Source organism: Lipotes vexillifer, unplaced genomic scaffold, assembly GCF_000442215.2.
Source record: "Lipotes vexillifer unplaced genomic scaffold, Lipotes_vexillifer_v1.1 scaffold691, whole genome shotgun sequence".
Taxonomy (NCBI): Eukaryota; Metazoa; Chordata; class Mammalia; order Artiodactyla; family Lipotidae; genus Lipotes; species Lipotes vexillifer.
The window spans coordinates 4150144-4164015 of record NW_006788040.1 but is presented as its reverse complement, the minus strand read 5'-3'; the positions used below and the strand labels follow the sequence as shown (position 1 = coordinate 4164015).

At 49.4% G+C, this 13872-nt stretch overlaps 1 protein-coding gene across 1 annotated transcript in view; it reads right to left on the bottom strand.

The window, feature by feature from the left end:
* Positions 1-1839: 1839 nt before the first annotated feature.
* MTMR3 (myotubularin related protein 3) overlaps positions 1840-13872 on the bottom strand; it is a 144781-nt gene continuing 132748 nt past the window's right edge. The window contains 6 exon segments of the mRNA XM_007461183.1: positions 1840-4075; positions 6691-6779; positions 7253-7363; positions 8476-9892; positions 10657-10802; positions 11991-12161. Coding sequence (XP_007461245.1) covers positions 3904-4075; positions 6691-6779; positions 7253-7363; positions 8476-9892; positions 10657-10802; positions 11991-12161 — 2106 coding nt within the window. The 3' untranslated portion in view covers positions 1840-3903.

The following is a 13872-nucleotide window of genomic DNA, read 5'->3' as shown; positions in this document are numbered from 1 at the left end:
AAAATGAAAAGTCCTGCAACAGCACCTTCAAAGCAGCCCTTGTTCTTAAGACATCAGCAGAGGTCATGGCTACAATTAACGATCTCCCAGCCTCATGTGCAGCGGCCAAGTATATCAGTTGTCTCAAGGACAGTGGCCTGAAACCATATTCTATGGTTTATCCTCAATTCCCATTTTGATATTTTTTAATAGCTGGAAATTAACAAATGCTCTGGGGCAGCATTTTGTTCATTCCCCTTTAAATCCGCCACAGTACCTTTTTAATTCTTAGAATATTATTCTCGGCTAACATAGAAATGAACAATAAGCATATTAGCAAAATAAAGAAAAATTTTCTGTACACCTTTACTAGAAAGTCTCAGTGGATTAAGGCAGTCCTGTCATTTTTTGGACTGGAATTAAGGACACTGAAGTACAGAAAGAGGGGAAAAATTCAGAGATGAGGAGGACATCCTGGCATCTCAAGGTCACCGTTAGTACTCCACTGCTTAGACCAAATACCTCCATGTGACAGCCTGAAGAAATCTGGCTGTGTCCTCGGATAACAGCTTTTCTTCACATACTGCCCTCTTCCACAGGGCAGTTCCTTGCCTTGACTCGCACTGTGCAGGTCTCACCAGCACCGGGCTCTTCATCTTCCGTAACGCCAGTAACTCCCCCTCTATGGACCCAACAGCCTTGCTAGATCCTACAAGTGTTTTTAACTTGCCAAGGTCTGAGCATTAGCCCCCAGGCACAACAGGAGCTCTGTGTAGACACACATTGGCTATAACACTTTTACAAATTGGTCTGAGCACAGACTTGGCTCCCAGATGGACTGAAGGCAGCTGAAGTGGCACCTTCTCCTCCCAGAGGACAAGTTAGTTCTCAAACACCTGCCAGATGGCACACACAGCTCTCAGACTGGAACCAGCTGAGCTGTTTTTAAGTGCGTGTGTACTTTAGGAAGTGAGTACATCCAGAAAGTGACCTTGGAAGGCTCTCCGGTAGCTCAGAGCAGGTCACTCATCAGAGCCCCCAACTCACCACAGATGTGAGGCTGGCAACCCCAGAGCTGGGCGTTACTCAGTACCTACCTTCCCTCAGGAAGAACTGCATAACGTTACGTCCCCCACAGGCCCACGGGATGGGAAGCATGCCCAAGAGTGACACAGGAAAGAAAATCCACCTCCGCGAAGAACAAGAACTAGTCCAGAAGTGACTAGAAACTACGGCCTCCTCGGCTGGTTGCAGATCTAAGGAATAGAGGTTCCTCCCTCTGTGTGGGAGGAGGAAGGAGACCTCTAGTTAGGCACACAATCCACTCATCCAATTCAGTTTCTGCCCAAGGTCTCTCTGCCCACCCGTAATTCTCTCATCCAAGACAGGCAGAGCAGAAGCACTTTCTAGCCACCATCCCCGCAAAACCTCCTTTCAGTCTCCACTGCACGCATGCCTCAGTTCTTACCTGCTGCTACAGGTGCAGCTGTTGCTCCCTGTGTGGGGTTAAGGGGCCAGAGCACTGGCTAAAATCAAAGCAAAAGCAAAAAAAAAAAGCGAACCTGGAGGACAGAGGTAGTTTTAATTACTATTGACAGTTCTTCTGATAAGGAAGAACAGCTGATTGTTAAGATGTCAGACTGCTTTGCCTTTTTAGCTTTGGAGATGTTAGTGGCAAAAACCATCGAGGAAATGTGTTGCAGTGTGTGGGTATTGTGGTGTGGCTCCTTGCCAAGGTCCAGAGTTTAAAAGAAATCGGTAGTTTTCCTTTGCCAAAGTCAACTTTCTCAGCAGCACCTCAAGTTGCTTCTGTGTAAGAGGAAAATGGGGTGAAGGGGAATAAACCACAGGGAAAAAGAATTAGAACGTGTCAGCAAATGCTACCATGCGGAACACTAAACTTTATTCACTTTATTTATATATTTAACAGTTCTAAAGTATTTACTTCTTGCTTTGACAAAAAATGAAAAATATAGGAGCACTGACCAACTCCTCTTTAGGAGAAAAGGGTTATATATACAGCTACAGAGAATTATGGTTCCTCCTTTACGTACAAAGAAAAATATTAATAAAAAAGTGCTTCATTGATCAAAAAAGGGCTAAGAGCTGCAAGCATTTATTCACACTGTACATCAGACCCAAGAAACCCGTATCGTAACCTCTTGGCACCTGTCACTAGGACCTGCACAATCTTCAGTTAGACTGACTTCTCCCTACCTGCAAGGCCAGACCACACAGAGTGCGAATAACTTACACCCTGTTTCACTAAATTCAGATTCTGAGCAACCTCCTGCCACTGGGAAGTCAGACGCACTCAGACGCTCTTGGCTTTGCCTGGACCGACAGCTCCAGGGAAGGCTTCTGGGCCGCGTCTTATCTACACCCAGGCACACACAGGAGCCACCTTCCTGAGAGACAACTTGCCTTTAGCCAGGGAATTGCTTCCAAAGGGTAAGGAGAGTTCCCAGGCCTCACCCCCACTGCCCACCACAATCCGCCCTGTTACCAGTTAGCAGCTTTTAGCAGAGCCAAGCATGGCCCTTCCCCCGAGAGGGAGGGCAGGCACAAAACATGGATGCCAAGATCACAAAGCACAAACCTAAACTCCTCTCCACTCTTCTCCATACCCACCTCCACCACAAATATTGATTTAAGGCTCTTTTTGGACCCCATCGAAGCTTACTAAGGAAAAGTGCCTTGCATCTCCTACGGGCTTTGTCACTTCTCTAAGGAGCCCTGCAGAGTCACCAAGTGGCCCCTCACTGCTGACCAGCAGCACAGGAGCAGGGCAGTGGGACTGCTGGGCCCTTCTCGCTGCTCCAAGAAGGGGAGGCGGAGGAAGGCTGAGTCTATGGGACATGCTCCCTTCTCCAGACACTGCACTCTGAAAGGCTGATTCTACCCCTAAAGGGGGAGATCCATGATTGGTTTGGGAGTGGGGAATTTTTGGAACCCTGAGTCTGGATTTCCCTGTGCTAGACGAGGAAGAGAGATTGTTTGGGGGACCAGGCCCCAGAAGGGGCTTCCAGGCTCAGGGCATACTTTGGCCTTGACCATGGCAGCAGGATACTGCACTCTGGCCAGTCTGCACCCTATGCCTGAGGGTGGGAAGCGCCACACAGCCTGGCTGAGGGGGGCAGACTGTTGACAGTGAGGGGAGCCCTAGACAATCTGGGTCAAGTTAAAAAAAGAATCCCATGGGGGAGAATAGCCAGCCACCCATTCCCAGCCCTCTCCCTGCTTCACGAGTGTACCCCTTCTTTCCCCAAACGGGGTGGGAGCGCCTAAGGGGTCCCGCTTACTATGTGCCTGTGTCCCTCCAAACCCCAATCTCATTTATCTGCCTGTGGGGTGGGACTAGCCCAGTCCCTCTCAGAAGGGAGAGGGCACCTGGGGCACTGCTCTTTGAGCAGATCCTTTCGGCGTCCTCAGCAGCAAAGGTTTTTCCAATCCAATCAGCTCTGATGTGGCAGTGATATAAGGAATGGTCACAAACGTCAGCATTGGCTTTATTCCCTGCTCTCTATCTCAGGCCTCCATTCCTGACTCAACCAGCCTCCTCCCATCCTGAGGAACTAAGCCACCCCTCAGCATCGCCTGACAGCAGGCAGCTCAACAGTTACAGGGGGCCTGGCAACCTCTGGTCTTCCATCCAAAAAAAAAAAAAAAAGACAAACAGGGTACTTGTCTCATTTTTGGAGGCAGAGGGAGGACAGAAAATGGAGAGGAAAACAAATGCGGGGGTGGGTTGGGGAGGGAGAGATCAATCTACAATCCAGTGGTACATCCCAAATTTCCATCACTCTGCACAGTTGGTTCCATGTCCCCATTCCAAAGTGCACGGGCCTCTCAGTCTGCCCAGGCTGTTGTGGGCCTGTCAGAGGAACAGCAGCTTGGCCTCTGCCCGCCCCAGGTCACTGAGCTTCAGTTTGAAGTGGCAGCAATGGGCTTATCCAGTTCAAGGTCAATGCTGGAGCTTGTGGGATGCAGGCTGCTATAGCAAGACTTGCACACTCGACTAGGTTCAAAGAGCTGTTGGCTGGGAACTGGAACCTTCTGGTTACAACAACTGGAGCAGAATACGTTCCCACAATTCCTTGAGGTGAGCAGAAACAAAAACAGCATTAGTGTCAGCAGACACGGGGTGGAGAAACCAACTTCAGAAGGCAGCGCTTCTCTGTACACGATTCAGACATGCCGGAGACTCCTCTAATATCAAATACTCTCATTTGTCTAAACCCATGAAGAAGCCAGGAAGGGAGGGGACCGCTCCCTAGCACAATTGCATACCACTTTCACTTTAGGGCCAAGGACCCTGGCTGCCTCACCACTATGGCTCAAGGTTACAAGATGCTGCTCAAGAAAGATCCATGAAAACAGATGAGCCCAGGGCAGAAGGCAGCTGCTAGCTCAATGGCCAAGTCTTGGCCCAGGAAAACCCCGTGGCCACACCCACCTGGGCAATGGCCTCTGTGTAGCTTATGATCATAGAGAGGCCAGAGTCCAATGGAACTGCCTCTGAGCTAATCAGATGAGAGAAACTCCCCCCAGCTGGGGAGTGAGGAGCCTTGCCCAAAGGCTCAGAGGCAACAACACGAAGAATTGACTGCTGCCATCTAGGACTGCTTTTGCTGCCAGCATGCGAAGCCAGGAGACAAGCAACCAGTGACACATGCTCAGGGTGAAAAGACAAGAGCACAGGTGAACACAGGTGCACACACACACCCTATTACACAAGGATGAGTTGACACTGGGTCACTCCCCTGCCCCCATGCATTTCCAGAATATCAGCTCTACCTGAAGGCCTGACTGCACCCAGGTCCCCAGCCTCTCTCCACTCCTCCACTTGAAAGCCCAGCTCTGATGTGCCTGTGCAGCAAAGGTCTGCACACCCAAACTGATGCCCTTCACAACTACCAGGAAAGGGAACTGGCAGAAGATGAGTTTCTGCTCACCTTACAACCCCACCCCACTCTAGGAGGCCCTAGAATAGGAGACTCCAAAGAGTCTGATGCAGCCTGCCAAAGACTTGGGGCAAGCATCTAAAGGAAATCCTCCTCCTTAGCCAGTATCACTCACTACCTTTTCATTTATGCTCCTGAGAAAGCAAACCCACTGCTGGATTAAGGATCACTTAAGCACAGAAGAGAGAATACTGAATACCCTTTGGCAACAAAATACCACCGCAAAAGGAAAATGCTAGACAAGGAGCAATGGAAAGACAGAACTAAAACAAACACAAGACTTCGTCTTCTAGAATGCAGTGAGTACTTCACAACTCTGTTTCTGAAAAGCATGAGTCAGCAACAACTGTGGTTACAGAGAAACATTACCTAAATCTATTTCTGGATGTGTACATTTATTTAACATACCTTCTGGAATTCAGCTTAAAGGCCTGACATGTATTTGATGAGTTAAGCTTTTCTATCTGACTTCTTTCAGGGGATCCTGATAGACCCTAAGTGGAGTTTTCCCTTAAGTCTTCACTGCTAACAGTTCTCTGGAAAGACCACCTCTGTGAACAGAGTCAGTCCTGGGCTCTTTTTTTTTTTTTCTTAAAAAAAAAAAGTCATGCTGTTTGACTTGAAAGTCACCGGCATCATTCTGGCATCTAAGTGAGTGAATGACCCAAAAGAAATAGCTCTAAAACGCCTCAACTGGCTATTCCACAAGACCAGCACCTGCTGAAGCACTGCTTCTTGCCATAAGCAAGATGGCTCGTCTGACCTATGCAGTCAGCAGGGGCAACCACAACTGCAACCTGCAGCCAGCTGCTGTGGTCCCCCCACCCCACCCAAGCCCACCTGCTTGCCTGCCTGCACTCCTGCCCCAAAGCTTCATCCCAATGAGTGCAGAGAGGGGGAAATGGTAGCGTTAGTGTGGAGAAGTTACTGTAGGTGTGCAGAAATCACAGACAGGTTGTTGCAAATGCTCACCACGTTTGATCAACACGGTCAATGTTCCTGCAAGGAGGGGAGAAAGAGCTCAGAGAAGAAGCCAACTAAAGACATTTGGGCTTGGGGTGAGCATGGGGAGATATACAGTCCTAGAAGCATCATCACCAGACAAAGAGGTGGTTCCATTTTCAATCCAGGTCCATTCATGTGGGTGGGCTATGTCACAGTTCAGATAAAATTCCTACCCCAAGAACACTGAACATCCTCCAGTCACCACCCCAGCTGGGGCAAAGCATCCCTAACCACTCACTACCCCAACCCAGAAGGAAGAAAGAAGTCAGGAGCCTTATGGATTGAAGACTATACCCTAAGCTATTCTAACTAGTCCTCCAACCAATAAGTATGTGGTCAGGGAGAGGGGGTAAGGAGTAGGAAAACGAAGTTCTCTGCCCACAGCAGGAAAACTGTCTTTGCTCACAGCAGCCGTGCTGAATGGGAAGAAATTGTATTCTAGGAATAAGAAATGGCGGTGTGGGTAGTGGTGGCAGTTGCTCCACCAATCCAGGAAGCAAAATATAAAAGGGACATCATTTTCAAAACTTACGATCACTCTAAAATGGAAGAAAGACACCCAGTGCAGTTCTGCAAACACCAATTTCAGAGGCACAAAAGGTGAGTCAGGGTCCTGAAGACCCTGGGGTCTGCCTCAGAACACTGCCAGCGAGCTGCCTGCATCTTTCAAATCTGAAGGCTCTGTGGACCAAACCTCAGCCTCTACACCCCCACCCACCCCACCACACCCTCCCAGTGGCACCTGCAGTGGTGCTTCCTGCTGGCAAGCCAGAAGGCGCTGTCGCATGCATAGCAGTGGGCGGCCAGGTGGTCAGGGAGCCAACGGGTCATCTGTAAAACGGATGAGGCCAGGTTAGTGACAGGAGATGGGCCATCCAGCCGGAGCCAACAGAGCCATGCTGGGGGCAGCAAGAGTCACAAGGACCACAGTGGCTCCAGTGGCACCAGCCCATCAGGTCTGATGTCAGCAGTACAAGAAAGGCGTCCAAATCGTTTCCCTGGAGGGGACTCCAAACTCCCCTAAGATCAAGTGGCAGGCAATAGCACCCTGGATTGCTATGAGAGCTGGCAAGGCTCCAGTTCACAGAGGCAATGAGGAGGGAGGGCTGGCCTGCTGCATCTCCCTTGCTGAGAAATTCTAGGCTTGATGGGAATTCATAGGTGCTGAGATTCAGAGAGGCTCAAGGCTAAGTGTGCTGTGTGGTCATACCTTAGCCAGGGGCAGGGGGAATGGATGATGGGGGTAGAGAAGAACTGCAGAACAGTTGCATGGGTGGCACTCAGAACAGGGGCTGAGCCTGTACCTCCGTGTCCTGTTTATCCACCTGCTCCCAGCTGGCTTCAGAGAAAATCTCTGTGCTGCAGCGAGACAAACAGTTCTGATCCAGAATGCTTTCCGAGTCAGGAATTGAAGTCTGTTGGCAAACAAACACAGCTGAACAGAATGAACCTGGTCTCCTCCCAGAAGAAGAAAGGGCTTGGCAAAGAAGGGAGCACTGGGGACTTTGGGCGGGCCAGGGTGTTAGGGCTGCTGAATTGCTAGGTGCCTCAGCCATCAAGAATTGGGTTGAGCAGGTTCAGAGACAGAGCTGAGCTCACCTAGAAGAGAGATACACAGATCTAAGGTTATGTGCAGGGATTCTGGAGTGGAAAGACAGGCCTCGGGTTCTAGGAACTGAGTAGGGCAGAAATGACCAGGATGAAGTGGGAACTCAGTGTCAGCTGCTTCAGGGGGCCTGTCAGTCCAACCCTGCCACTTACATGTGTGTGTTGAAACTGAGTGCTTTGGGCATGTCCTTTCTCTGAAAGACTCTGGGAAAATGAGAAACCATCATTAGTATAAAGGAAAAACCAAGTCAGTTTGAAGTGAAAGTCATTGGACGAGCCCGCCTTTAATGTACGCTGACTGCTTCAGAGCCAGACTCACACTTGTCCTTAATCACGTCGAGACTGCCTCCTTGAGAACCTCCCATCAGGTACCACCAATCCGGTCACCAGGCTCCATCAGTGCTAACTTCCAACAGTGATACCTCTCCCCATTTCTACTGCCATCACCTGCCACAAGGTAGGTAAAAATACCTGTTTAAAAAGAACTAAACCTTCACAGCTACAGCCCATGTTATGTTTGGGGGTTGGGGGGGTGGGGTGCAGCAGCTAATTGTTCACTAGCTACTGGGGTAGGACAGGCACTATGATTTCACAGGAATATCTGACATTGCCCTACAAATATTATTCTGCCCAGGAGTTCACGCTTTTCTCAAGGCATGATCCTCTCTCCGAAGAGAACTGACCAACCACATAGTGAGTGCTAACTCTCTTCCTTATTCTGTCTAGACAGGATACTTGTGGAAAGTAAGCAAGACAGGAAAGAAAAAGAAGAACACTGCCAATCACCCGGCTGAGGCTGATCTCCAGCCTCTCTCAATTCTGGAACTTTCCACTTCTTTCATAAATCTGTACAAAGGGCGCCCCGGCTCAGTGTGCCCTGTCTCCTTGTGCAGCTATGGAGGCACCATGGTGTACTTACCACTTCATCCCCAAAGTCCCCATTGAAGCGTAGGGAGCTGGTCAGGTACTGGCTCTCCAGGCGACTCCTCAGCTCCTGGACTTGTTTCTTCAAGGTCTCCACTTCCTGCTGGTGGCCCGACTCAATCTGACGCAGGCGCTGTTGGATAGTGTCCGTGTACAGAGGCATGCCGTCATCGTCCAGGTGGCTGCGGGAAGGCTGGTCAGGGCTGCCAGTTGCAGACGCCCTCCCTGAGTGGCTGTGCAGCCACTTGTGATGCAAGTTCCTCGAGTGTAAGTGGGCAGAGCTGCAGCTTGTGGCAGACAGCTGGCGGCTCAGTGAGTCCTTGCTCCTACCAGCCTCCCCATTGGCGCAGTGCCCATTGGGGGTAGGGTACTTCTGGAGGGTACTATGCCCTGGGAGCTGCTCTGAGGCCTTATTTTCAGTCTCTGGAGCACCATTGCACACAAGCCCCTCTTTACATTCAGCTAAAGGCAAGGCACAAGGAGAATGCGCTGGGCTCTGGGTGCTGCTGGGGGAAGTCCTATACACCAGAGATCCCACTTGGGGCCTCTCAGCCAGGCTCCTCTCTGAAGGCCTGGGCTCCATGGCTTGAGGAAGCTCCTCCTTGCCACTGAACCTGCCACTGCTTACCCTGGCAGGTAAGCAAGGTCTATCATGGCCTTGGGGACCACTTTCTGACTTCACTTTATCTTCCACTAACATGTCCATGGAACTATCCGCATTTGGTCCTCTGGTCTCAAATGAAACTTGGGAGGGCAGAGAACTTGACTGTGAGGTACCAAAGCCAACTTTCACATCTACTGAGATTGGAAGGACTGCCTCCTCCCTGTCCTGTGTGATAGTTCCTATTCGAGATGGTTCCACAGGGAACTCCTGGGCATCCTCTCCCTGGGGGGGCTCCTGGAGAGAACTGGGGAGAATACTGTGCCCACCCTGCTGCTCAGGAATACCCTGTGAGAGCACAAGAAGGCTGGTGCCTGGATGGTGGCTCCTTAGAGCAGCATCACCCAGTTCTGGCTCTTGATGAAGCACAATGGTTGGGCGCTCAGGGGTCTTCCCCCTGCTCCCCTCTTCTAAAAGAGCCTCCTCTTTGACCTCCTGCATCCCCCTGTGGGCAGGCTCCTCTACCCCACTCTCCTCTTTGGTGGCCTCTTGCAGGATATTCTCCATCTGCCCCTCAGCTACTCCAGCTGCAACAGACAGCTCGGCACCACCCAGCACTTTGGCTGGCTTCCCCAGGCTGTCAGGATCCAGAAGCTCCTCTCCAGGACCAGCCAGAGTGCTCAGTTCCAGCGAGCGACGGTGCTCCTGCCACTTCTCATTCAGGCTTGGGTCACTGCTGCGCCGGCTGGCTAGAGGCACTGTGTTCTCGCAGGCGGTGGTCAGATTGTCAAATGATCTAGTCTTTGGTAGCCTAAAGGAAGGAGTTTGGGGGAAATGAGAATATGAGGTTGTTCACAGGGAAGTAGGAGACAACAGGTTTTAACAGGCAGTCATTTCATAAATGGCTCCATTACGGCTACTCAAGGAGCCATGGCGCATCTGGAGTAAGGCTCAGACTGCAGAAAGGCAGAGCTCCAGGACGAGTACTTCTATTCCTCTGGCACCATCCCTACCCCATGCCCAACACATACAAATAAGCTAATAGCAAACGCTATTTTTAAAAGATATTCTTCATGATACTGCTATGTTTCTCAATTACTGGCAGAGGAAAGTAGCACTGCTGATCTTCTGATATTACAATATTTTAAATTATTATTCATCAGTCTGAATTCAATAAAGCTAATTCATAGGTCTCAAAGCCAGACTGTCTATCATCTGATGGCATCTGCCTTTCAAGCCCAGGACAGCAAGTCACAGCAGGGAGGCAGGAGCACAGAGCAGTGGCTGAAACTCCAGCCAGAGGGTCACAAGGAACCCAGAGGATATGCTCCATCACTGAGAAACTGCTTGGTGCATGCAAGAGAGTGATGTAGCAACAGGGCCCAGTACTCTTCAGGAAACAAGGCTCTTACAGCCTTATAGCCCAAAACCCTTATACCTTCCCTAAGAAAACTTCAGAAATCTAAGATGTGTGGAACCAAACAATGTCCTGATCTCCAACCATCCCTGGATGCATCCCAACACAGGAGTACACCCACAAAGGACTTGCAGTCTTGGCATCAGCCCCAGGCTCACCGACTCAGAGGTGGATCATCAGGGCTGGTGCCAGGGGCTGGGTATGGTGCACAGCTGTCGTCCACGGGGGTGGACGGGGATGGGCAGGGCAGGTACACTGCACTCCACAGCATCAGGTTACGCACATGGCACACAGGGTACAGCACCTGAAGAGACAGCGGTGGACACAGGTTTAAACAACTTCCAACAAGTCTGTTAGAAATGTTTAGAAATGAGGGTGAAGAAGCAAGCACCAAGCAGGAACGCCCAGCAGTCCTGCACAATCTCCAAGGGGCATTAGCATGAGTGGATGCAGCTCTATCACGGGGGGTGGTGGGTAGACGGGACACCTGACAGCCTCTGTGGGAATGAAAATCTAAAAAAAATTCTTTAAATCCATTTCTCATTAGTTGTTTCTTAGGTCACCTTTATCGAATGACTGGCTTTTCTCAACCTAATTGTTGCTTTTACCGCACAAGAAAATGAGTCATTCTGCTAGATGGTGATAGTTTCCTAGTACAAAAGCTTGGCTTCAGAACACATTGTCAAACCTGTTTTACAGGATCATCTAAATTAATCAAGTGAAAAGGAGGGAATTTTCTTCTGTACTATTACTTCCCCAGCAGGTACAGGAGAGAGAGAAGCAGCTAACTTCAGTCTTTCCTTGGACTACTTAACTGTAGTAAGAGGTTTATTAATTAATAGTCCAGCAAATCAGTATAACCTCTGATTAGCTTCCTTGTGACTTAAGAATTTAAGATGCAAAAGGAACATTACTGTGTACATAACTGTGTACCAATGCACAGATATAAGTGCCTCCTTTTCTCTGCTTAACAGAAAGTGTTCCTTTGAGGAACAAAGTCTTAAAGGGCCTGCCAGTTCTCCATGTGAGCAGAGGATCACACAGACACACTGCTAGTGTCACAGTTTTCTGCTGAGACAGATGCTGTAATGGGTATCATTGCCTGTTGACACTGGAAGGGTGCTGGGGGCCTGCAGCTCCTTCTGAGCTATCAGGGGCATCCAGGGAACAACTTACGTGCCTCCTCCACCTGTTAGAACATGCTAAAAATAAGCTCTGGTGGAGGTGCCAGAAAAGATTCATGTCTAGAGTGGCAAAGTAGAGATGTTTGTTAAATCAAACCACCCTGAACAAAGAGCAGTCAGAAGCAGGGCAGAATAACCAGAAAACAGGCCTTTCTCAGGACAGAGTGGCTGGGAAAAAATGGAACTACTCCATCCAGAGACAACTGAGATGCCTTTGAGAAAACAGTCACTTCTCAAAAAAGATCCCAAATGTCCCCATCCCCAAATTCATTCTGCTGATGAGGGAGAAAAGACTAAAGAATACATACGGCTTCTGACTGAGAAGAATACAGTAGGTTTTTGAAAGCCTTGTTGCCCGCCCGAAGCAGCGACCACACAGAACATGTCCGTTCCTGAGTATGTTTTTCCCCTCTCTCCTTGGCGTTGTTGCACAGGAATGTTCCAAACAGGCAGGAATAGGTATGCTGCACCAGTTTCACCTGTGGAAGTCCAATATGAGGCAAAATCAAACAATGGGTACACATTTTCTGGGGGAAGGTCAGCCCAGCTAAGCCACCTTCCCCGACACCCCTGATGTGCACTTCAGTTCACGCTTGGTAAGGATGGGGGACCCAAGTAAGCCACCCAATCGCAGACTCCTCATAACCCCAGCCACCATCACTCCTGAGTCAAAACGGCAAAGACAGGGTGTTGGCACCCCCGTCCTCTTGGCCTCCCTTGTAAACAGTCTCCAAGGTCCCAAGTTAACAGCTACCCATATAAACTGGGCATAGGAGCAGGTCAGTGTGCAACCCAAGTCTGAACTACTGAGCAGCTTTTCATTCAGCAAGTTGCTATTGAGCATCTCACATACCCCAAATGTTTCTGTGGGTGCTGGACAGGCAACAGTGAGAAGACGGCTCTCCTGCCCTGGTAGAGCTCGCTCTGGCTGTGGGGGGAGGGATGACCTGTGCTAATGGACAACAATAAGGCAGGGTAAGAGGGCCAGAGCACGTGCAGGGCAGCGTGAGAAGGCTCACTGGCCTCTAGAGACCTGATGGAAATAAGAGAGCAGATCATACCAGCCAGGGGTGGGAGAGGAGGCTGCTCCAGGCACAATGGCCTTGAGGTGAGCACAGGATTGTAACTTCTGAGGAACTGGCAGACATTGCATGAGGCAGAGGATGGGAGGAAATGAGCCTGGACAGGTTTGCAGGCCATTTTAAGGACTGTGGAGAGAGCCTTGGAGGCCTTGCAGGCCATTTTAAGGACTGTGACTTTTATTCTGTGTCAAAAGCAGAGTCATTGGAGGTTTCTTGACAGAGGAATGATACGGTCTGTAACATGTTTTAGAAGGATTCCTCAGGCTGCTAGACTGACTCGGGGATTGGGGCAGGAGATGTGGTGGCTTAGACTAGTGTTGGGAACAGCACAGGTAGCAATAAGTTATCAGGTTTTAGATATATTTTTAAAGCAGAGCTGCAGAATCTGCTGACAGACTGAATATGGAATATGAAAGAAAGGAGAGTTGAGGATGACATAAAAGTTTTTGCCCTAAATGAATCGAAGGCTTGAGTTGCCATTTGGTGAGATGGAAGACTTCTGGAAGGTAAGTTTTGGGATGGAGACATATGGAAATCAAGAACTGAGTTCTGAACATGTTAAGTTTGAAATACCATTAAGACATCCAAGTGGAGATACTGAGTAGTCACAAGTGGATGAGAGCCTGGAGTTAAGTGGAGAGAGAGATCTGAGCTGAAGACGTATACATGTGGGAATCACAGCAATTAAAGCCAACAAACTGGATGAAATCCCTAGAGAAGGAGGCTGAGCCCTGGGGCACTCCCAGCATTCATGAGTGCGGAGGGAAGGAGGAACCAGCAAAGGGGACAGAAAGGACCAGTTGGTGAAGCGGAGAACTAAGACTGTGTGCTGGAAGTCAACTGAAGAAAGTGTTTCAAGAAAGGAGAGATTAAATTGTGCCAAATTTTAATGATGGATCAAAGAAGATGAAGGCAGTCAAAAGGTACAAACTTCCAGTTATAAAATAAGTAAGTCGTGGGATGTGATGTACAGCAGGGTGACTGTAAGTTAGTAATACTGTACTGTATATTTGAAAGTTGCCAGGAGAGGACATCTTAAAAGTTCTCATCACAAGAAAAAAACTTCTTAACTATGTATGATAACAGATGTTAACTAGAATTTTGTGGT